General features: G+C 40.3%; 1 protein-coding gene and 1 long non-coding RNA gene across 5 annotated transcripts in view; one reads left to right on the forward strand and one right to left on the reverse strand.

Moving 5' to 3' along the window:
* Nucleotides 1-5,391: 5,391 nt before the first annotated feature.
* On the reverse strand, nt 5,392-21,800 carry LOC118174305. The gene is made up of 3 exons (XR_004754606.1): nt 21,646-21,800; nt 7,454-7,582; nt 5,392-7,301 (listed from the first exon to the last, which is right to left on the reverse strand). It is a non-coding gene; the product is annotated as an uncharacterized LOC118174305 (long non-coding RNA).
* GSG1L (GSG1 like) overlaps nt 7,301-23,260 on the forward strand; it is a 65,195-nt gene continuing 49,235 nt past the window's right edge. For all 4 annotated transcript variants that reach the window (XM_035339571.1, XM_035339572.1, XM_035339574.1 and 1 more), the window contains exon 1: nt 7,301-7,755. In XM_035339571.1, coding sequence (XP_035195462.1) covers nt 7,455-7,755 — 301 coding nt within the window. In that variant the 5' untranslated portion in view covers nt 7,301-7,454. The remainder of the gene's footprint in view (nt 7,756-23,260) is intronic.

Consider the following 23,260-nt stretch of genomic DNA (forward strand, 5'->3'; position numbering starts at 1 on the left):
TTGTGCAATTTGGCATTTTCATAGCCACTACTGCACAGGTGTTCATTTTTCTTCCAGTGCACTGTAATATATTGTTGCCTGCCAGGCACAAGCCTTCTGGTCACCAGCCTCTCATCCTCCTATTGACCTGTTCTCTTCCACTTGAAACAGTTAAGCAATTACCTAGCTTTGCCATGAGGACATATCTTTTCCACTCTGTTTTGTGTTTGCTATCAATCTCTTGTTTTTATCCTGTGTTGTTTTACCTTCTCCCATCTTCCCAGAGGGAAAGACTTCTGCAAAGATTGAGATTTGAAATGTTTTAAATCTTCTTGCTGTATGAATAAATTTGCCGTGTTCTATAGTTTCTACCTCAATATAAACTGCATGCAGTATTTTGCAAAATTCAGCTTCAGTTTCTAGAGCTAGCCTGACTGTCGTGCCTTCCTGTGGCTGCCAAATTTTGCATTAATGTTCAGGAAGACTACCCCACTTCCATTTGTCTCTGAGCCAGCAGCCCCAGGGCTGTTGATCCATTGGCTTGGAATTCTCCTTCATTTTCCATCTGAATCATGAGCCAGCGGTGACTTTGTCCTCTGTCATATCAAAGATATGCCTAAATCATTTTAAAATCAAAACAAGTGCCTGTTTGGTCAAAACCATTTTTGCCATCCATTTTATTCCACCAGGAGAGCTGGTAGAATGGAATTGACTCTTACACCTCCATGGCTTTGTTAAAACTGCACGTTCTCAGATCCATTTCCCTCCTCAGCAAAAGCACAGGAGTACAATGAAGTAGTCAAGAAGATGTATATATGAGAGCATATCCCCTTCTTTACAGTGCACAGTGACAAACGGCAGCCCAGCATAGGTTATAAATTTCAGGTGCTTACATTTGGCCTGGAAGTGTGAATTTCTCTTGACTGACTCTAGAAAACCTACTCATATTTAGAAATCTGCAAGATAACGTGACTGCCTATCGACACCTGAACCCCTGCCCACACATGAGCCAAACCACAGCAGCTGGTCACTAGTGTGCTTACAGACCACCAGACAGGGCATGAGTCAGGTCAGCTTGGATTCTATTGAAGCTGCATTCCCTTGCACTTACCATGGTCTGAGGGCACACGCAACTACCACAGCTCCGTAGGCATGGAGAAATGGCTGTCTCTGATCCCTCAGAAGATAAACCATATTTTTAAATGTTTTCCATTAGAAAATTCTGTATGTTCTAACAACAATCTTGTTTTAAATTACTGTCTTTAACATCACCAGCATTAAAATAGTGATGCCAGAGTGCTTCTTTATGAAAACTTAAATAGCTAGCCCCTCCTGTTGACAAGCTTTTTCTTTCTGCTACTTCTAGTCTTGAATGGAATTTGGGAATATTTCTGTGTACAAATGCAGATCCTCTGCTGGCCCAGGTCACTCAAAGCTGAATGAAGCTGAATGCTTGACAGTCTTTTTTTTTTTTTTTTTTTTTTTGTGTGTGTGTGTGTGTGTGTGTGATGCTGAAATTTTCTCTTCAGTAAAAATTAAAAAAAAAATGAAACCACCAAAATAACACAAAGAACTGGTTCTGGTTTGTTGACGTTGTCTCTTCCAGATATACTGGCCCCAGCAAAAAGCCATCCCTGTATAGCCAATATAAGTAGCCTCTCCTATTCCTCTCTGGTAAAGTCTATTTTCCCAATAGAGCACAATTTCTGCAGAGAAAATATACAGAAACATGAACACCAGGATACAGAACTTTTTCAAACAAATTTGCCTGGCCTCCCCTTTCTGAGCTAAAATCACACTGCTAAATCAGATTCTACCTCTTACTATGCATGGGCATATGGATGAATCCTTTTTATGACAATAAAATACATGGATATATGAATGAATAAGCAACGTTATTCTTCACACAAACATCAGCAAATGTACATGGTTTACTCCTCTGCCAGGCAGAAACTGAAAACTGCAGTCATTTAAACTGTCTAGCTTCTGTCCATACAAATATATGGATAATAAAAGGAAAAATATATTCAAATGAGGAAATGGAAGGGTAAGATGATACCTGTCAGGAGTTAAAATGTTATTTTCAGAGCCTGAGCCAAGCTATTTGTTTTGAGGAAGAAAGCTATTTGTTTTGAGGTAGAAGTCAAATTTTCATTAAATCCAGCTCAGATTTGATTGTTCAGCTATAAGGGCTGGGATGCAATGCTCATAATGTCTATACGATTTCAAAAGACTTTGCAGAACTATTGTAAGGTGAGTGTAACCCTAGCAATGTTGCCAAAAAAACTGGAAGAGATACAAATGAATTCATCTGTAATTAGTGTTTTAGGCACCTCCAAAGGCATAGTGGGATATAAACTTTCTATGAATGTGGAAGCCAGATGTCTGGGTTATAAAAGAGCGTGTTTGACATTTCTCAGCACTGCTACGTTTATTGTAGGTACTTCTGTTTCGGGGCAACCATTTGGCCAGGCCAAGGAGTCTAAGAATATTGAAAAACTTACAATCTGTCAGTAAGGCTTTGATGTGCAAAAATGCTTCTTTAATTTTAGCAAAAAACATAAATTCTGTTTCTAGAGTTCTGCTTAAGTTAATCTGTAACTTCTTGTAATAATTTAACCATGTCTGTGTAAAGTTAGCATTGGAAAAAGAAACAAATATTAAATAAACTTTCACCTTACACCAACCAAACAGTCGGCATCTTCCATGTGAAGAAATTCATAATTGTAATTCACTGACAGAAGAATTTATAAATCAGGGTCAGAAATGGATACCAAGGTCCCTTGTAGCAAATTAAAGAATGAAGAAAGAATATCTGGGTAGCAAGCATCCTTTATATTAGAAATATTCCTTCTGTGAATGTTTACCCATTAAGTATGAGATCAAAAGAACTGTATAGAACAAAGCAATTTAACAAAAGGCACAACACAAGAAAGGGAGGGATAGAAAACTACTTGGTGTAACATAGAGCAGGTGTGCATCTTTGCACTGATTTGTTCTGGAGGAGTTCACCCTGGTCAGCAGCTTGAACTGCCAAGTGCGACCACATCCAATCCCTTTCTGGGAGGCAACTCTTGGGATCAACTTTCAGCTCAACTCAGTGCTGTAACAAAAGCACTTGTAAGAGAGAATCACTACAGCTGCATTGGCACTGCTGTGTTGAAACTCAATTTGTACCGCCCACAAAACCACAACCTGAGTTTTCACAGCCTGTTTTCTGCCAAACTGTTCAGTAATCTGAAAGCAGACCCCTTTATACAGGGAATACAGAAGCCACAGCCCTCTTGCTCTCCAGCATGCTCCTACATGGCACCTAGATACCCTGCTCTGTGGACAGATGTTGATAAATGTGTCCTGTTTTCACCAAATACAGCCTAATATGCATTGCTGCATCTTTCTGTGTGCTGCTTTCTTTGTGCATAACCAACCTATTCAAAACCTGAGTCACAAGCAGAGGCACATTATGAAAGGGCAAGCAGGATGTGCTATCACCTTTGAGCAGTCAAATGCAGGGAACAGCATGGATATGGGAGACATCATATATGCTCTTCTCAGTTGGAAAGACAATAAGCTTCCCACAGGAGAAGCATCTTTATAAAAATCACTAATTAATGAGTCATCTGGAGTAATAATTATCTGGACACAGAAGCTGGGTTAAAGTAGCATTATGGGTCACTACAGTATGATCAAGATGAGAATTGTTTGGCCAGTGAAGGATGGAGGGGCATGAAGGAAAGAGATCGCTCCTGAGTTAGGACTCATACTTTGCAAGAGTTCCTCAACAAAAATAACATTTTGCAGTCCGTAGCACCATACAATCATGCCTTCTGAGAGAACACATCATCCACCAAAGAAAGAGGATGGGAAGTATTGTCTAATCTCTGACCTCAAAGATATCTCTGGAGAGAATACTGTCAAAATATCCCACATGATGATGGTCCTCTTCTCACGAGACCCCATTTTTTTTCAGAAGAAATATTGCCTTTACATCTAGTCTCTGAGTGGCACAGACCTGGTGTCTAAGAAAGAACGAGCAACACTGAAAACTGTTTAAAATATCAAAACAAGCTACTCTGAAACTGATACTTAGAAATGTCTCTGACCAATGAAAAAGACATTACATATAAAAGCGAAAGCCCAGAAGGACAGACCTGTAAGAAATGACAATATTAAGAAAAATTACATATTTTTTAAAAACTGTTGATTTAAAAACAGCATATTATCCCATGCAGTTGACACTACTGGTATCAAGTAAACAAACAAACTAAGCACAAAAAAACCCCCATCATCACTAGGGAACCCAAGTCCTCTCATTTTACTGAATGCTGCTTCTGTTTCCTACTAATGAAAAACAGAGCCTGATTGAAAGAGTTCCTTTGCAAATACTATCATTATTTTAAATCCTCTGCGAATTTTTTTTTTGTGCTCAAGTAAATACTGAATAATAACAATTTGCAATGATTTCATAAGAAATAGCAAAGGAAAATGGGGATAGTTGTAACTTAGGAAGGTAGTTTTTCTCAGAGAATCAGAGAAGAGCTACTGCTGCAAAAATATTTTTAAAGTTCTTGTAGCTACAATACAAAAACTACTTCTCTATAGCGTTCAAACCCTTCTGCTTTACTATGAAAGATAATACCACACAAATACAAGTTAATCCAGGCATCTGAACCGCTTTCTGTAACATTTCCATTACCCTTTCCATTTTTATACACACCAAATCTGATAAACAGAGATTATATAAAGAGAAATCTTTGGAGCTTTATAGCATGAGTGTAGCAGAGACTAGTTTACTTTTTAAAAAAAATAAAATAAAAAAGTAATCTCAACACATACATACAATCTGGCCTAATAATTAGGAAAAAGATGACTTCTGACTTTTTTTAGAAAAAAAAAAAAAATCATGTTAAAAAATTCTCTGACTTTGACTTTACTTTGTGCTAAATAGCTTTAAATGCTTAAGATTTTTAAAGCTCTGTATCACAAATAATTAAAATAAATAAATTAATAACTCTCTGCTTTATTTTGCTTTTTTCCATACTGACACTATGTTTGTTCTTGACAGACTTGTCTGCCCAAAGAACAAGAATAAAGAAAGTAACAAAGAACAGAAATATAAATGTCTGTTAGGATTAGGAGTAAAAACAAAATCTCAAAAGTATTTAAAACAAAATTATCACAGCCAAAAAATTGGATGCTTATCTCCCTGGGGAATGGGCAGCAAAGAGTGTCCAAAAGTTGATGCCAGGACCAGAAAACACAAGTTATAGAGCAGTAAACAGAGGGGATTGGTGAGAAAAGACCTGTAAAAACAACCTGTATTCACATTTGGAAAAGTGTGATGAGTTAGGTGCTGGCAACCACTTGAAAGATAATCCTGAAGAGCACTAGCTATCTTGTGAAGATATGCTATCAAAGTTTTAAGTGCACTGTTTATTTCTCTCAGCAGGTAGATGAGCATTTGAATATGGAAACATCTATATGCATTTCTAAATGAAATGTCCTTCAATATAAAAGTAATTGAAATAATAATCCTGTGGTCATCTAAATAGCTATCATCTGTATTTCTTGCACGCCATTAAAACCAGCTAAGTAATGTTGATCATCTGGCTGCAAGGTGAAATGCTGAAAGGACTGGAACATGGAGTTGAATGACACAATTCCTACTGCAGAAGGAGGACTGCACACAGGAGCACTCCTCTAGCATAGGCCACTGGAAAAAATCTGGTGTTGAAGTAGTAGTACATGACATTGTGTACAGGCAAGAGAGGGCAAAATGAAGGCCCACCCCTGCTCTGCCAAGCTATTCCATTAACCTTGCAAGTTTGACCTCATAACTATTATCATGGAGCTGCATTTTGTAAGAACTTCCTAGCTTACTTTTAAAAGAAGAAGTGTGAAAGGAGAAACTTAACCTGGTCCTTCCTGGCTTTCTTCAAGGAGCTGGAGCAGCTACCACCATATTCCATTATGAGGGCATTAAGGCACAGGACAAGCCTTGCATGTTGAGTCAGTGTGCTGACTGAGAGTACATGGTGCGATGAGAGTATTGGCACCTCTCTTGGTGTAAGCCTGTGTGGCTGCACAGCTATTTCCAGGGCTTGCTTTAGTCCATCCGCTACGACTGCTCTGAGAGTGTACAAACTTCCCCATGGGCCTGGCAGGGTGTCCAAACAAGGCTGGAAGGAAGTGTCACTCAGTCCAAGGCCTAGCAGGTATATGCAGTTTCCTCCCTGCATAAAATTACACTCACCTGCAAGGGCCGCAGAGCCATTATGGGACAAATGTGGCCAACCTCAGCACTTGGATACAAGGGCTGTACCTTGTGTCCACAACACGCCTGCGTGCAGATGGCACCACCATCATCATTGGGTACCCTGGTCTCCTCACAGCACCCAGCATTCACCTAGTAGCTCTGAGCAAACGGGGAATGAGGCCGTCAACTCTGAAAGTCAGGCAGCCAACAGGACAGGACAACATACTTCTGTTTGGAAAGGGGATATGACACAATGCTCCCCACCATCTGGCAAGTAAGGCCTGGATTTGCTCAAATTAGTTCTTGCTGTCTGCACAAACCAGAAATGTCCTGAGGACCCGCTGTGAACAACTGTGAGCGCTGTGTGGAGATGATAGCCTGTGAAACGGGCTTCACCCACTTTTGTGAAGGACACAAGTTCTGCTCACATTCAAACCTGAACTCTGAGGCTTTGCTGACTTCCTGAGCAAACCCCTGAAGACAGAGAATTACACAAGGATACTCACAGCAGAATCAACCCTTCAGTTTGCTGCTCATTAGCCCAGAGAAGAAAAGCTGAAGTGCTGCTCCATCCCTCCTCTGGTCAAATCCCTACCCTCTGGTATGTAGACAATGCATTTCTCAGCTACAGATGATGATTCTTTTTGGAATTAAGACGTGATGCTCCCCCTCGTCTAGCTCAGCTGTCAGCACGATGCAGTTGTCCCCGAGGTCTGCCGAGGAGCGCAGCAGCTCAGCAGCCGTCCCTGCTGACTGGCTTCTGACGAGTTTTTCCTGCCTCATCATACTACAAGCAGAGTACAGCGAGTCCTGCAGCCTGCAGGTGTCTCCCAGCAGAGGAAGCTGCAGAGCCCCTGGGGATCATGTGTGGTCCCCGAGCAGATGCTGACTTGCTCTTGGTGCTCTTCGTGAGGCAGACCCTCTCTGATCCTGTCAGCGTGCTGAAGAACACCGACTATCAGAGGACGGCCGCACTCCCGTGCCTGCAGCTGCTCCTTTAACGTACAAAGGCAGGATTTCAAGTGAAGAGAAGAATGGGAGTCTGGCTGCAGCGTTTCCTTCACAGCTATAACAACAGATTGGAGGAAGCTGAGAGTTTTGGTGCCTGGAAAACTGGATTCTAAATCGTGAGAGGCTTTGAAACACCACCCCGCCCCCCCCAATAAAACAAAAACCTTTGACTTCTCTCAGCAGGAGGGGGAGGGAGGGCGGATTTACCATGAAGACAAATCGAAGATGCAGAGCCCTGCTAGCAGTGAGTCTGAATCTGATGGCTCTCCTCTTCTCCACAACAGCTTTTATCACAACCCACTGGTGTGAGGGCACCCAGAGGGTCCCCAAGCCAAGCTGTGGGAAGGAGAAGAAGACAAACTGCCTCAACTACAGTGGGAATGAGACTGCCAATGAGACAAACCAGAATGTGGTTCATTACAGCTGGGAGACAGGAGATGACCGGTTCCTTTTCAGGTATTTTCACACTGGGATCTGGTACTCCTGTGAGGAAAATATCAATGCTTCTGGTAAGTGTAAAACAACTTCCTTCCAGCTTGTGTTGCTTTGTGTTTGTCTCGGCTTAATAGAAAAGCTGTTCTATGCTTTATCTTAATGCAGATTTGCCCTGCAGACAGAGGCAGAAATTTAACATTTTGTTGTTGTTGTTGTTAAAACACAACCTGTTTCCAGTGAGAGCAAAGATTTCCTTGTTTACCTGCTGGCTGATGTGGGGTCTGTGCTCTAAAGCCGGATGAACCTCTGATAAGCAATATGTGTTCCCCCTCATTGGGCACTGCAGCCAGAGACTGGCCAGTGCTTCTCTTCTGAGAGCGGCTCCATGGAGCGCACAAAAGGCAGCAGCTCTTAGTTGTTATGGAGATTCTGACATTTACCCCATCTAATTGCAGTTGTCCCCTACATAACCCAAAGGGCAGTGGTCTGAATGACAGTGAAAGCACAAAGCTTACTGTTTTTATCAGGCTGTAGCCTAGACTTCCTTTTTTCTAGTATCCATAAGAAAATAAGTACTCACAAATCCTTCCTGGTGGCTGGATTATATATTATATATATATTGAAGTAGAGTAGAGAAAAGGTAGTTAAAGGACAGAACTGGGCACAAGAAAGCTTATTCCTCTTCCCTGCTCAACCATTTACTTACCACAAGAGAAGACATCTCTTCAGCTAATCAGTAAAATCACTAGAAAGAAATCTCTTTCTGTACCCTGGAATTCACCAACAAATGAGCCACTGGAGGATGGGTGGAAGGCAGACCCTACTCCCAGAGCTGTCTGGTAGAGCTAGCATCCAAGTTCTGGTTTCGAAGAGCTTTGCTGCCATTGTCTAAGGAGTGGATCGGGAGGTTGGTTTTTTACCACTATTTGGAGAGAAGAACAGCTAATCATCCTACGTGTCTCTTAAGAGACACAAACCTCACTGATAATGGGAAGTTTATGGGATCTGGTAAAACCCTGTAACTGTGTACTATGAAGTGGGGCAAACTTTGTGAGCAGCTCACAGTCCATTTCAAAGTAACACTCTTGAGATTAGAAAAAAAGATTACTTTTGGAAATATTCTCAGGCCATCGCAGACTAAGTGAGCAACTTAAGACCCTCCAAACTTTTAAGTGTTTTAGCTGGGATTGGCACAATCAAACATGCCTTTGTTTCTGGCAGACATTTCAAGCTTTCCAAGCCAAACTTTATGTTCAGGATAACTTATAATTCTTTGACTCTAGCCCTTTCAGAAAACTGAGTTATCTTTGTGTGAAGAGAAATGCAGTGCTCTATTCTGTACTGAGTACACAAAGCTGTGCTGTAGTGAGTGATTTTAGGAGGTAGCTGAAAGCCAGCTTTAGAAAGTTATGGTGAAACCAGGAGAAAGAAGGTTGTTTCTGTTCTCCAGCACACCACTACAGCAGCCACACGTGTGTTTCCTCTTATTTAAAACACTAACTAGCTGAAAAAGAGCATTTCAATTAGCAGACCAAGAATGACTAAACTTTAGGACCCAATCGGATATAGGGATATATTGGCTTAGACAGACAACTGCCTTGTTCAGGATTTATAATAGTGGGGTTCTGTTTCTTTGTTTGTTTCCCTGGGAAGGGAACAGTGTAATGGACACAGATTTAAATTTGGTCCCCAGAATGTCAACATAAAACAACCAGTCTTAGTCCAGACTTTCAGGTTTCTAGTACCTGACTATGTACTCTATCTAGTACATTTTCATGGCCTTTTGCAGCTTGATTGGCAGTCATTTCATCTAAGATCCAGGGCAGTAAGGCCACCAGCCAGCCCCAGTCCAGCAGCACTGGGGTCATTGCTTATACAAACAACAACTCTGCTCTGTACACCTGTGTGTAATCAGTTCCATAGGCTGGTCACACTGCCCACAACATGCTTACAGACCACACTTCTCTAAGTATCACAAGTCATATAGTCATGGTGTTTTTAATAAACACCCTAAGGATGCCAAGAGAATGTCAAGAAAATACCACTTAGCACACAGCAGTATATTAAATCAGTCAGAATCACTAGCTTAAATGCACTTCATACTTTCAATGACACTTTTCTTAAAGTTTTACCAATAGCATACTGAAAATGATTGCATAAGAAATTTAGCCTCGGTACTATCATTAGATGCTCCTTAGTCCTCCATTGCTATAAGTTACTGACTCCATAAAGTGTCAGCATCTTCAGAACACCCTTTGTCCAGTTTGCAGTAATATGTCCAAAATTCTCATGCAATCCACATACTGAATGTACCATCACCGACACATTGTATTTAGCCAAGTGTTGTTCTTACCAATGTCTTGTAAATTTACCACACTGCTAACACTGTTATTCTGTGTCTTGGAGACTCTTCACTCTGGGTATCAGTACCACATATTCCATACACAAAGCACTGTTCTGAAGGATCCACACATGACATAAACATACCGTTTGCTGAACACTCTTCTTTTAGCCCCACCTGATGTCAACAACAATCTTCAACCCCAGTCCTTTCAGCAACCAATCTAGCTTCTCAGCTCTGTCAGCAGTACACATGGGCACAGACTGTGGTCAGTGCCATTCCTATAGTTCCTCACATATCCCTGATTCCTTGCTGCAGATGTCTGAAACAAAGCAACATGAATCCCACCTGCAATTCCAGTGATGCTCTGTGTTGTTGTGATGTTGTCAAATCAAAACAAAACAAAACAAAACAAAAATTGAGTATCTTCCCTTCCCACTGCTTATCTCAGAAGTCCATTAAGATTACAGGTGTAGAGGTGCAAAACCATGCCATACACTGTCCGTACACAGATTAGCAAAGTGTGCTTTCATCATGCTGCAGGTTTCTAGGTTTCACTAACATCTCTAACAGAGATGGAATGTTGTGATTATTTCTGAAATATTTTGTGAACCTATTTTTTTTTATTTTTTTTATTATTTTATCCACCATGCTTAGGACTGCTGAAGTATCTGAAAAACATTTTGCACATGAAAAATAAGATTGTGAATTCTGGGGAAAAAAAAGGGACTCAAGCTTATATATTCCATTTGTGTGTGTATCTTATAACTATTTAGCACAATTTCTGACACAAAAGTATGCTGAATCCCAGTCTAGTAAAAAGAGGATGGAGGTTCTCCCTTTCAGAGTGGGTTCAATGCTTTGGATCCCAGACAGGTGGATGTACCTTCTGTAAGAGCGATACCTCTAATTTCCAGAAGGGAATCAAACTAAAGCATACCCTATCAGTTGTATAGCTCATACTTGTCACAAGTCCCATTCTGCACTTAGACGCTCCACAGAGTGCTTGGTGCCTCCTTCCAGGTTATGAATTCCTTACTATGGCCAGGTGACTCAGAGCTGAGCTGCCTATTGTTTAATTTCTTTTTGAGTATGACCTTGAGTGCATATCTTATTTCACACCTGCTGTCTGGGTCTGTGCTTGTGTCAGTACTGGACACTTCACAGACTAGTGATGTGCTAATAGCAGCAGGGAAAGAAATGATTGAGTGGTAAACTAATTGTTTAGGTAGATTTTCTGACTCAAGAATGTAAATAACATAAAATAATTAACACATGAAGTAGCCAAGGTGGCATATCTTATCTTATTGAGAACTGGGAAGCAACAACATTTTTGCTCATTAGAGAACTTATTTGATTTTAATAGAAATAAAACATAACTCAGATCTTGTTTAAGTGGCTAATAAGCAGGCTGTCTCAGTAATAACTTCCACATTTCAGAGGGAAAAGCAGCATCAGTACAGTTGTCTAGGTACCCTTTAAGAGTACTGTCCCATCAAATAAAAAACGATCCTTTCCATGTTGCTTGCCATGCTCCACAGAAGCCAAGGAGATAAGGAATGAGTATACATAGGCTTGGTTTTATTCTTGGGATTAAATTTTGAGCACAAGGTGTCTGTAACATTTTGCATTCTCTGTACTACCACATATACATTAGCACTGTTTAAGGAGTAAATGGTAGAGTGGAACTTACACAATAGGTAAGGGTGTATCAAAGTGGGCCACAAATAAGGACAATAAATGTACATTTGCAAGACCCAGAGAACTAGAGAGGTGTATCCTGCAGTCTTGAATAAATCTCTAACATAAAAAGACAAGAACTTGCCGTACATTTTCACAGATCCATAGCAGTACTGTTTCATCCTTTTCTCCCCCATGATGTGATAATAAGCATACGTGACTCACTGTAGGCAGCTGTCCAGGGAGAGGGAAACACCTTGTGAATTTATAATTAAAAAGCAAGAGGAATTGGGAATTATTATTGGATTACGAGAAATGTAATATAATTGTCATTACTGAAACCTGGTGGTTTTATTCACATGACTGGAATGTAAAAATTGCTGGTTACAAATTGTTTAGGAAGGAAAGAGTAGGTAAAAAAAATAGAGGAGGTAGTACTCTATATTGAAGATATAATTTCCAGTGATGGAGGGCCTGGATAATTTTCATCTGAGAATGTTGAAATAATTGGCACATGAAAATGCAGCTTTAGTAGCAAGAATCCTTATTAAATCTGCATATTTCTATATTCAAAGAAGAAGACTGGAAAAAATTATACTTGACCCAACAACATTAGGACAGGTTTTGGGGAAGTATTCAGTACAGGGCAACAAACTGGTTTTATCAAAGCTAGGCTTTTATCGAAGGTGGGCTGTTATCAAAGGTAGAACTTTTAACAAGATGAATACCTTCTTAGACAAGAGTAATGCATTACACCCAGTCTGTATGTATTTACATAACGTATTTGATGGGATGTCCCACTGAAAATTCTTTACAGAACTACAGACAGCAGAGAGAACTGTAACAGCGTGGTGATAGATAGAGACGTACTTCCCGTGGAGAATGCCAAATAGCCAAAGCATCTTCAGACGGGAAAGAAGCCATGAAGTACAGAGAGCTATGATGGGGATCAACAGGGGAGGACAGAGTTAAATCTGGTTACCACGATTTGTGAACTTGAGGGTATAACAGACAAATATTCCTTCCTAAAGAGTTCCCCGCCATGGAATGTGTTACTAACAAGATTATTTGAGAGCAGCTTCTAACCAGGAAGCACCCAGCCTAGTGATGCAGTACTGACACCAGAAGGGGAGTAGATGGGTGGAATCAGTCTAAACCCACTCTTTTGCTCTTCCCTAAATACCTGCTAGTGAATGATACAAAGATAGTGGAGCAGGTAGACATTTTGCTTGAAACGGTGGTGAAGATTTTATCATGTAATATTTATTTTGATGGGGATAACTAGGCTGTAGAATCATTAAAGAGCAGCCTTGCAAGGAGGCTGTGTCAAGTAATATAAAATGAGAAGTGATCACAGTGGAGATGAGATATCTAGTGGTCCTCAAATTTGGTCTTGGGAAGATTCTGTTATTGCAGGGATTAACAATATCTAGGGAAAAGAAGTAGGAACACAATTCATGTCATATAATTTCTTAAAAAAAAAAAAAAAAAAGGCAACGTAAAGCAATGTTGATCCCACAGCAAACATGTGGACGTTAGCAAATTCAGATGTCTGTGCCTAAACTAATCAACATCATCGTTACAGTCAGTAGAGAGTAATGAGTATTTCTCAGGACATCTCAGTACTTACAGGAATCTTGATTTGAAGAGAACAATCTTACTTTAAATGTATTCCTTACATATGCTATGACACAAAGTCTGGAAATATTGGCATTACAGAGGAGAGATTTATCTTCCTAACTAGAAATGTGAGCTAGAGGGAGTGAGAACAGTATTCTATCAGTATCCTGCTCTATATGAGCAGGGTAGTAAGAACAGTATTGAACTAATTAAAATAAAAAGAAATTTAAAAGCACCAACTTCTAAGGAATAAAATTCTGTGAGGTCGGGGGCACTTACCAGTGGCAGGCAAAAGATAAGAAACAAGCTGCGGGTTGGCATTTGACAATGAGGTGACTGCAAACTGCCAAGTGCTGCAATATAAAGGAAAAGTGTTATCTTATAGAAGAATCAGCACCAGTGTGCATTTTGTTAACACCATAGGTAGGGTAAGAAAAAGGGGGAGTGTGAAATAGATGCACAGTAGGATTTCTAATGTAGTTAAGCAAAAGAGAATATCCTTCAAGGAAAGAAAAGAAAGAGTAGTCCTCTTTTATAAATTAAAGATCAAGAGAGGATATGATGATAGACGTATACACACACACATACACATGCACACATTTAAATATCAATAAAAGAATATGAATTAAGTAATTAGACATTAAGAAACAAAATGAAAATCCGACAAGTGTTTCCCAAGTGAGTCTCTGGAACTCACCTCCACAGAGGGCAGTGTGAGCAAAGGAAACCAATGGGCAGAAATCCATACCTTTTAAATTCACAGAATTTAACATGCATGACAAAAGAGTATTTCTGTCATGAGAAGCTTGGCATGAATACTGCTTAACTGATTTGTTGGTATCTTAGGGAGGTCTGAAAGAAGACATCTTGGTTTGACTGCCTTTTGCCACACCATGTTTATACTATATTAAATTATATTGCATCCATACTTTAGGGTTCCCACTGGTCAGTGATGGGAGCCAAGAAAACAATAGTTGCTGGCTTGATGCATGCCATGTTTTCTGGAGGGTTTTATGCCTCCTCAGAAGCATCAGAAATTGGCTACATCTGGAGACTATGCAAGGAGAGTGCTTTGCTGCTGTCCACATTATTACAGCTTCTCAGAATCTAATTGTTGTGGCTGTTCATGCACTGAACATTAAATTGATGATCTAATTTGGGATCAGAAGAGAAATCTCCTCCAGGTTAAATAACAGGAATGGTAATGGATTTTTGCCTTCTTTTATAACAGAGGGAGAAGGATCCATTTCAGAAAAGCACCTGTGAGTTCCTCTTAACAAATCCTGGGGTTTTGCTTATAGAATAAGATTGTTCTGGCCATAGGAATTTAAGCTATATGAAAAGAGTCCTCACATCTGTTTGTCTTCCTCGCGATGACTCTTTCTCTCTTCCTGTGGTACATGACAGCTGTGGTTTCTGTTGTGGTCATTGCTTTGCAACAAACCTTCAGGTTCTTATAGGATAATGGGGATGTTTTGTGTCCGTGGTGCACTGGGAATTTTGGATTTGAAGTCCTCCCAGTCCTGCTAGACAGACTAGCTGTATGAACGTCTATCATACAAATAACGTGGAAATAAAGTCCCTTCATGCTGAGATTGGTAGCAGAGTAAAGTAAAGGCAATGTATCACTCCTTCTCTGGTATGTTATTCTGTGTTTTGTGAGCAAAAATTATGTTGCTTCCTCTTCAGATGTGTCAATGCTCAATCCTTTAACCCGGCAGTCTGGAAGGAGGTATCTGAGGGACTCTCCTGGTTCCCTGTAATTGGAATAAACTTTAAAGAAGTGGAAGACCAACATGTGGGTACTGTATTTCAAAGGAATGGTCAAAGGATGGTCAAATATGACCATTTAAATGACACTTATTCCAGTGCCAGTTACTGCAAAATATGAACAGATGCATTAAGGACTGCAGAAATAAAAAGGAATGGAATATCAATCATCATGGCATCCTCATGGTTTTTAAATTACATCAGACTAAATCCTGATTTTAAAATTCTCCTTATGTGGAATTAACAGAGCTAAAAGTAGGTAAAATTAAAAACTGGCCTTCTGACATCTCACAATGGGGACTTATCAGGGAATAGGGACACTTCTAGCAGGATCTTCTGTTAATCAAGTTTTGGTGTAACGTTATTCGGTATTCTTTTTGTAACCTAAATGGTTATATAAATCTTTGCTGATCTAGCTTGCCAATGATTTAAAGACTACAGAAGGCAATAAATAATGAGAAGCAGATGTTATTACTATGGAATGACATGGCCTGTAGAATAGTCACAAACAAAATTCACTTTCATGTGTTCCACCTTGCATTTGGCTGCATTACAGGGCATGGTGAGAGGGAAGGGCATAAACCATGCTTACAATGTGGGAAAATGATTGGGAATCAAGGTCACTCCACCATGTTCAGACTCACTAGATTTGGAGAGACAAAAACACCACATTGTACTGTCATTCAAACTGATTTCACTTTGCATTATATGACCAAATAAAAAATATTGAGACACTGTTGCAAAGTTCTTAGGTACAAGCTTGGAAATTAGGTTCACAAAAACAAATGTAAGCATGTTTTCTCACTTTATTCATAATAATAATAATAATAATAATAGGATATTCTTTTGCAGTATACTGGGCATCTTACTTGCTTACTTGCTTTTTTTTTTTTTTTTCCTCTTACATCTGTCCTGGTTTCAGTTAGGACAGAGTTAATTTTACTCCTAGTAGCTGGTAGGGAAAAAAATCAACCAACCATCTTTGGGTAGGGAAAGTGGAGAAGTTTTTTGAGCAGGCAGCCTGAATCACAACAGCCAAGAGGAACAGAGAGCAGACAGATGGACAAGCAAGGGAAGAAATACTGTTATAACGTCAACTGTAAAGAAGAAATACAGGTCAATGTAATACGGGTTCTACCATTCAAGGTCCTTTCTCCTCCAGCAGTCATTTTACCTCTTACCCACAGTCACTTGCATGTGTTTCAAGCTACAGCCTCAGGACTCATGTTCAAAGGAACATGCCATGCCATCATAGTAATACTCTGTTCTGACTTTTTCTCCATTTTTAGCACACATTAGCTTTTGATGTTTTCATTTTTTGAAGTAATCCTATCCGTGAAATGGAGTTTCCTTCTTTGCTCTCAGAGACTTTCATCTCTGCCTGCCCTGCTTAAGTATTTCTGCAGCTAGGGCATAGATCCAATACAAATACTCTGGCTGGGCGTTATCTGGAGAGAAGTTCTGGTATGGTTAAAAGAGAATCCACACAGAACCACCACTAATTGGAAAGAGTGGGAGATACTTTGATCTTTGCTAATCACCAGCCTGAAGGGAACTGCTAATACACTCACATGAGAAATTGTAGAAGACATGTCATGCATATATACAGTGAGGGATATAACACTGACATGTTCTGCCAAAAGCATAATTTCTAGTTTTTCACAGTTTCCTGGGAACACCTTACAGTCCCACAGACAATGGACCCTCTGATATCTAGTATGTTTTGGCAGATTTATATTAGTAAGGTCAATCTTGTTTTTAGAGTACTGTGCCACAAATAACAGCAAATGGGAACTGTACAAATGGTAGTTCTTTGTCCTGAGGTCCCAGCAGAGCCAGTGAGTAGGAGACCCACCTCCGCTTCTCCATTAACTGGAATGACACCTCGAAAGAGATGAGTTTCTTACAGCTAGTAAGACTCAAAGCAAGGTGCAGAGTTTCTGACCACAAAGCTGAACACAGAATAAGCACAGTCTGGCAGATTGCCACCTATGGGATGAACAGGCAAAAACTCTCATTTTAACATTGTGAGGTTTGAAATGTGTAACGTAAGTCAGTACTCTGCTTGATTTAATCTTTTCTAGGTTATAAAGTCAGGTCTAATTTGACATCAGAATCATTGAAAGCCTCTCAGCACCATTGGTTTCTTGGTTCTCCCAATCGCTTAGAAATCAAAACTGTTTTCCAGCTCCCCAAATGTACACACATCTATATGTATGTACATGAAGGGCCACTCAATCCTTCAGGTCATACTAAGTTATCCATATGTGTCTTGTGACTTGGATGTGTTTCAGTTAGACACGATTTGAGAGTAGCCTGTGGATAAGTTTGCTTTCAAATACTGTGAAAGATTTTCACAGTACCTGGAGTTTCAGTGCAGAAAATACAGTTGCCATGGCACATAGTCTGACTTAGCAAACCCACACTGGTTCATTCCCTGCTCTGCCTGCACCACAGTTACCTACTGCTCCAGGGAAGCAAAGGGAAAACTCTGGAATGAGGATTTTGCCTCTCTAATAAGGTTATTAACATTTCTTTGTGACTATGTGAATTGAGGAAAAATGCATGAACAAAATGAAAAAGTGGAAAGCTTAAAGAAGTAGTCTTCCACTGTAAAAGATAGAAACTTCTAAGAGTTCTAGTTTGCTGAAAGAATTGGAGAGAAATGAGAACTTGGAAGTTGGAAGCAAGGGAAATGTTGATGGGCAGCAGCTATGAATGACAGCTTTCAGAGTGACAGAAAACAATTATTTTAATAGTTCAGTACATATTTAAGTGTAACTCTGCAACAATTGATTTATTTTCCAGAAGAAGATACCGTTCCAGCAAGATCAACAGAGTCAACTGTAAAACGTTGATTTTACAGATTAAGACTTAATTCTTCATTAGAAAAAATAAAATAAAATCAATTAAGTGCTTTGTTTGGTATCAGTTTAATCAAAACTGGAACATTTCACTTGTTAATTAACCTGATACAGCTTAGTTTGAATAAGCTCATTAACCTGTATTTTCTCTAATGTAGTATTTTATTTCACTGAAGTTGTGTTTCAGTTCTCATCCTCTTCTAGTTTGGGGCCCCTGGAGGGTTATATCATTTTTTAGACAAATACAATGATTTTGCTCTCAGTAGATGATGTGGAATCTCATTAGAAGCACATGATTCCAGATATAGTTGGAAAGATAAAGACTTGTAAGGGCCTATTGGGGGAAAAAAAGGGGACCTTGTCATTCATAGGCTGGGAGCCAATGTTTCTAAAAGGGAATGCTATTTAAATTAAATTTAATCATTTAACAGAACTGTACTTTTGAACTCATGAAATTTTATGCAGAGTAAGTGAATACAGACAGCTTTTTTCTTTTTTTTTTTTTTTTTTTTTTTTTTTTTTTTTTTTTTTTTTCCAAGATGAAAAGCAGAGTTATAATAGAGATCCTCTTTTCAGTCAGAACTACCACATTTCTTTTAAGTCACATTGCTTAACTAGAATATTTTAAAACAGTGCAGTTGGAAGACATACCAGCTAGGGTATTTCAGAGTTATTTTTTATTTTTCTGCCCTGGATATTAATGAGGCATTTATCACTGGCTCAGACAGGAAAGAATTCAGGAACATAGGATCAATAAATATGATACAGGACATCAACTTCTGGACCTTGCTATGGCAACAGCTGTTATGAAGTTAGAATATTGTCTTAAAGCCTATGCTTTCCATGTGTTTTCTGCTGTCTTCCTGATTTCCAGCCTAAACCACCAGCTTGGTCTGGACAAATCTAGCCATTGTCATGCAGTGTGGTGTCCTGAAGACAGGGAAGCTGTTCCAGGTGAGGGTGAGAAAACTGAACTCTTCAGCTACATAGTGGGAAAGGAGTGAACAAGCCATACATTTTAGGCAACTGGTGGAAGAAACAGTAGAATACACATTGGTCTTAGGAAGACTCAAAGTCAGCATGAACATTGAGCTTGGAAGTACATCTGTGTGCTATAGTTTAGACCCAATCTATGTGCATCTCAGCCTGCCTTTCCAGCTGTCCTATATAGCTCTGCAATTACTCTCTAGTGTCTACCACTTCCTCATAAAAGGATGTCAGCTGCACCCACTTAGGAAGTTGCAGCTAGGTGTATCTGACCTGTTGCAATGCAGTTTCATTGTTTCAGTTTCAAGATGTGCATAGCATAAGGGGACAAGTAGCTCACAGCCCTGAAGTTGATATACTGTGCAGTCCTGACAGCTCTTTGGGGCCCTGTTTGTCTTAATTTGCTGGCAGGTTTGAATTCTAGGGATCTGGAATAGCCATTTCTCTTTCTTAGCTTTTGCTTTCAAATTATTGTTCTGGCTAGGGAAGTGCAGATGCCCGAGGAAGGTGTGAGGAGGCAGCGTTTGCCTCCAATACAGTCAGAAGCAGCTCAGCAATCTGAAGTGTGTGTGACACACTGAAGTAAGACCCGTCAGTGGTAAGGGAGCAGCTCTGCTAGGTCCAAGTACTGTGGATAGGGAGCTGTCTGGGAGACTGGCCTGCCAGTGCCACTGTATGGCCCTGTGTCTGCACAAGAGGGTTCAGTGGTTCTTCTAGTGACTTATTTGAGGTGCCAGGACAGGCAGGTGACCCCTTCATAACTTCTCAGCAGTGTCCTGCAGTACTTACTTCCCATCCCTGCAGCGTTCTACTCTCTACCAGCTCATTTACCCTCTCCGGAATGCAACGCTGCCAAAAAATGCCTCATACTTCTTTTTTCCTGAAATGATTTGATTTTTCAGACATGAGACAATTTTAGTGATAAGCATGTGCCATAAGCTTGGGAGTGCTGGAAGCTCAGGGCTTCTGACCATGTTATGAGCAGGAGGAGAAGCACTGTGTAAAAAGTATGGGCCTCAGTGACACTGCAAGTGAGACAGTGGGATCATCTTATGCTGCCGCAACTTCCTCTCCCATTCCCACAGTCTGACTCACACTGATAGATCCACTTCTTCCCATACACTGCTTCCTAAGAATGCAAAGAAACCCAAAGCCAAGTTTTCTTCCGTAGAAACTGGGGGATTTCCAGACCCTGGGGATTTCTCCTATCTTGCTTTGTTGTTGCTGCTTCCCTTTGTAGTTCAGGCTGAGTAGGTACTCAAGATGCAGGTGCACATGCACACACAGAGAGACGTGTGTGTGACACTTACGTGGCTGGCCATACAGACTAGCCCGGACAGAGATGTGCCTTTACAGCACCCACAGGAACACCAACAGCACTCCCATCAGGTAGCTCGCATCTCTTCCTCCTCTCTGACTGAGCAGGTTTCAAGATCACTAGGGAAGCAGTGCCCACTCCTTTCCTCTGTAGATGCACAAGCACATCACACTCATGGTCCCTCAAATATTATCATGGGCTGTAGGTCTATGATCTGTACCAAGAACTCAGGGCTGTTACCCAGCCACCGGCTGGGAGTGTGGGTCCCAGATATGTCTCCTCCTCCTCTCTGGCTGGTTCATTTTGAAAATCCCTAGTAAATTACAAATGCACACACATGCATATATGCAGGATTAAGTTATGTTTATCAACTGGGGAAAAACACAGAAAAATGTCAGTGTTTCCAGTTGCTGCTACCTATAGGCCACTATGACCTATGCCCCCTTCTCAGGAAGCCCAGCAGAGATGCAACTTAACTTGTGCACAGCCAGCATGCTTAGGAAGGAATGTATTTGCCAGGGCTTGCATAGATGACATCATAGGTGATGTTTCTACTTCACCCTTGGGAAGCCATGGAAGAAGCTGGTACCACAGGTGTGCTTGTGTTGATGTTTAGATGATCAGTCCTCTCTCCTCAGCTTCCAGAAACTCCCTGATGCTGTTGTGCTCCAGAGAGCTTCACATACATGGCATGGCAGACAGTGTTCAAGCCACACCTCTACTTTCTATATAAGTTATTTATATACAGGAGAGATCACTCCTTGGCTTTCTCCTCTGTCAGAATCACTGAGACAACTGGGTGAGGGCCGGTCTATCAAGAGGAGGAATCTTAGGCACTGTTCTTGTTGCATCCCTAAATGCTCCCTTTTCTGTATTCTCTAAAGACTCTTCCAGAGCCTGGTTATGAGACGATGCATCTGGAAAAGGGCAGCACAGCAGGATAAACTCTGCCAAGTCTAAAATTAAGCTAAAGAGGGCTTAAGAGATCAGTTATACAAGATATCCAAAAATAACTTAAAATAAATCCTAAGAGGAACAGTGAAAGCACTACTGACATCTTCAGTTCTCAGTGAGATGCATGTCTGCACACTCAAGTACGATTGACCTCTGAAAACAACACCAGTGGTTACCACTGAAAACGGAGGAGGGGTTCCTGTGCTCCAGGGACAGGAGGAACAACAGGAAGCGTTCTTCATCAGGAGCTGTTTGTGTAGTTTGCAGCACAAGCTTTAGCACTAAGCCCAGCACAATATGGAAAACAGCAGTTGAATGTGAGGCAACCTTGCTCTCCTTGTCCTGCAGACTACATTTAGAGGAAAACACGATTGTACCACTAGCTTCCTCAGTACCCAGACATACCAAAAAGGCTTTGTTATTATCTTACCATGTATCTAAAAGGCGTCATGTGTCTCCAGCTCTCAGAATGTTCTGTTTTCTTTCTGTAATAGCAAATGCCATTCCCGTTTGGCTGTCTTGGGCAAACTTGCTGGAGAGTTGGGTAGTTGTTAAAGGTTTCCAGTAGTAGGGCTTCAGATTCACTGCAGCCACTGGGGAGACATGACTCAGTAAAGTCAGGTTGAGATAAAACTGAGATAAAAATAATAGCTTACATCTGGAAAAAAAGTGAATGAACAACAAACAAACAAACCAAAACCAAAAAATGCAGGTCCATATATATAGCATGAAAAATCCTGGTTAATCTGCTTATATCATGTTCAAATTTAAAGGTCATTCTCCCTATATTACTTTGCTTTGATTTCAATATATTCCTGATAGACATCATGTCCTATAATGTAGTCTCTGGATGAAAATGATTCCTACTTAACAGCACAGTATCTTTTAAAGTCCACCTACTAGTGTGAAAAGAAGTTCAGGGAGCTGGGCTTGTTCATGTCCCCACAAGTATAGGCAGGATTGCTACAAAGATGCCAGAGCAGCTAGAAGAGTTCAGGTTGGACATTAAGGAGCACTTCTCTAGAAGGGTGGTACAGCCCTGGGACCACAGCCAAGGAGAACCTCCGTCTTTGGAGCCAGTAGAGATGAGGTATCTTCATTCCTGAAGTATTTCAATATTTGGCTAGGCAAAGTCACAGGAAACCTGATCAGGTGTTAGCGACAGTCCTACTCTGAACACAAAGCTGGACAAGAGACCTGCAGGGTCCCATCAACACGGTGCTACTGGGCTGTTATGATTTTTGTGATCCACCAAGTATCTTTCAGTTTGTCTGTTCCAAAACTTACTCTTCTGACATTCCTTCTGCTCAGGTGTGGACAGCCCAGTCTCCTTGGAAATAGAGATTTTGCTTTGATAAGTTGTGTTTCCTTTTCTTGACTGTCCTCTTAACACCTGGATTGACAGAGTACAAGTTCTTCCCTCTGCCCTGGTGATATTGAAATGTTTGTTTCAGGGTCATGTGAACCTTTTCTTTTATAGCAACTTACACATAGACAAAGACTACCAATTATGTACACAGCACATTTTAGCATATTTAGCACAGGTTTACAGCAGCAAAAAAATAAATAAAAAGTAGCAATAATAGCATTATAATAACAGATAACTATTTCATCACAGCTATCATTTGAATAATTTCTTTTATCTCAGTCCTGCCGACAAAGACATCAGAAAAATTAACATTTTATAGTGGTTTGTACATATAATTGCTACTCAGAAAAAAAAAAAAAAAAGATCACACTGATTTCAACATCACTACAGCATTTCACTTCTTATTCTTTTTTTAATGGCTTACATTTCTTAAATTAGTCTTTTGTCTATGCAACTAAAAGTGTGGAAAAGTAATAAAAACTTTAGCTGTCTTTGCATCAATTAAAGTTTTAAAGGGCAGAATGGATTCTTCTCCATTACCTCCAGCAGGCATGCCATGCTATGATTCCTTGAGGCAGGGCAGGCAGGGTATGGGACAACTTGTAACCTACTGAAACAAAAACATTCATTGGATGGATGCACCTAAGCAGAGGAATTATTTTATAATTTCTGTGAC

Source organism: Oxyura jamaicensis, chromosome 14 (genome assembly GCF_011077185.1).
Source record: "Oxyura jamaicensis isolate SHBP4307 breed ruddy duck chromosome 14, BPBGC_Ojam_1.0, whole genome shotgun sequence".
Lineage (NCBI taxonomy): Eukaryota > Metazoa > Chordata > Aves > Anseriformes > Anatidae > Oxyura > Oxyura jamaicensis.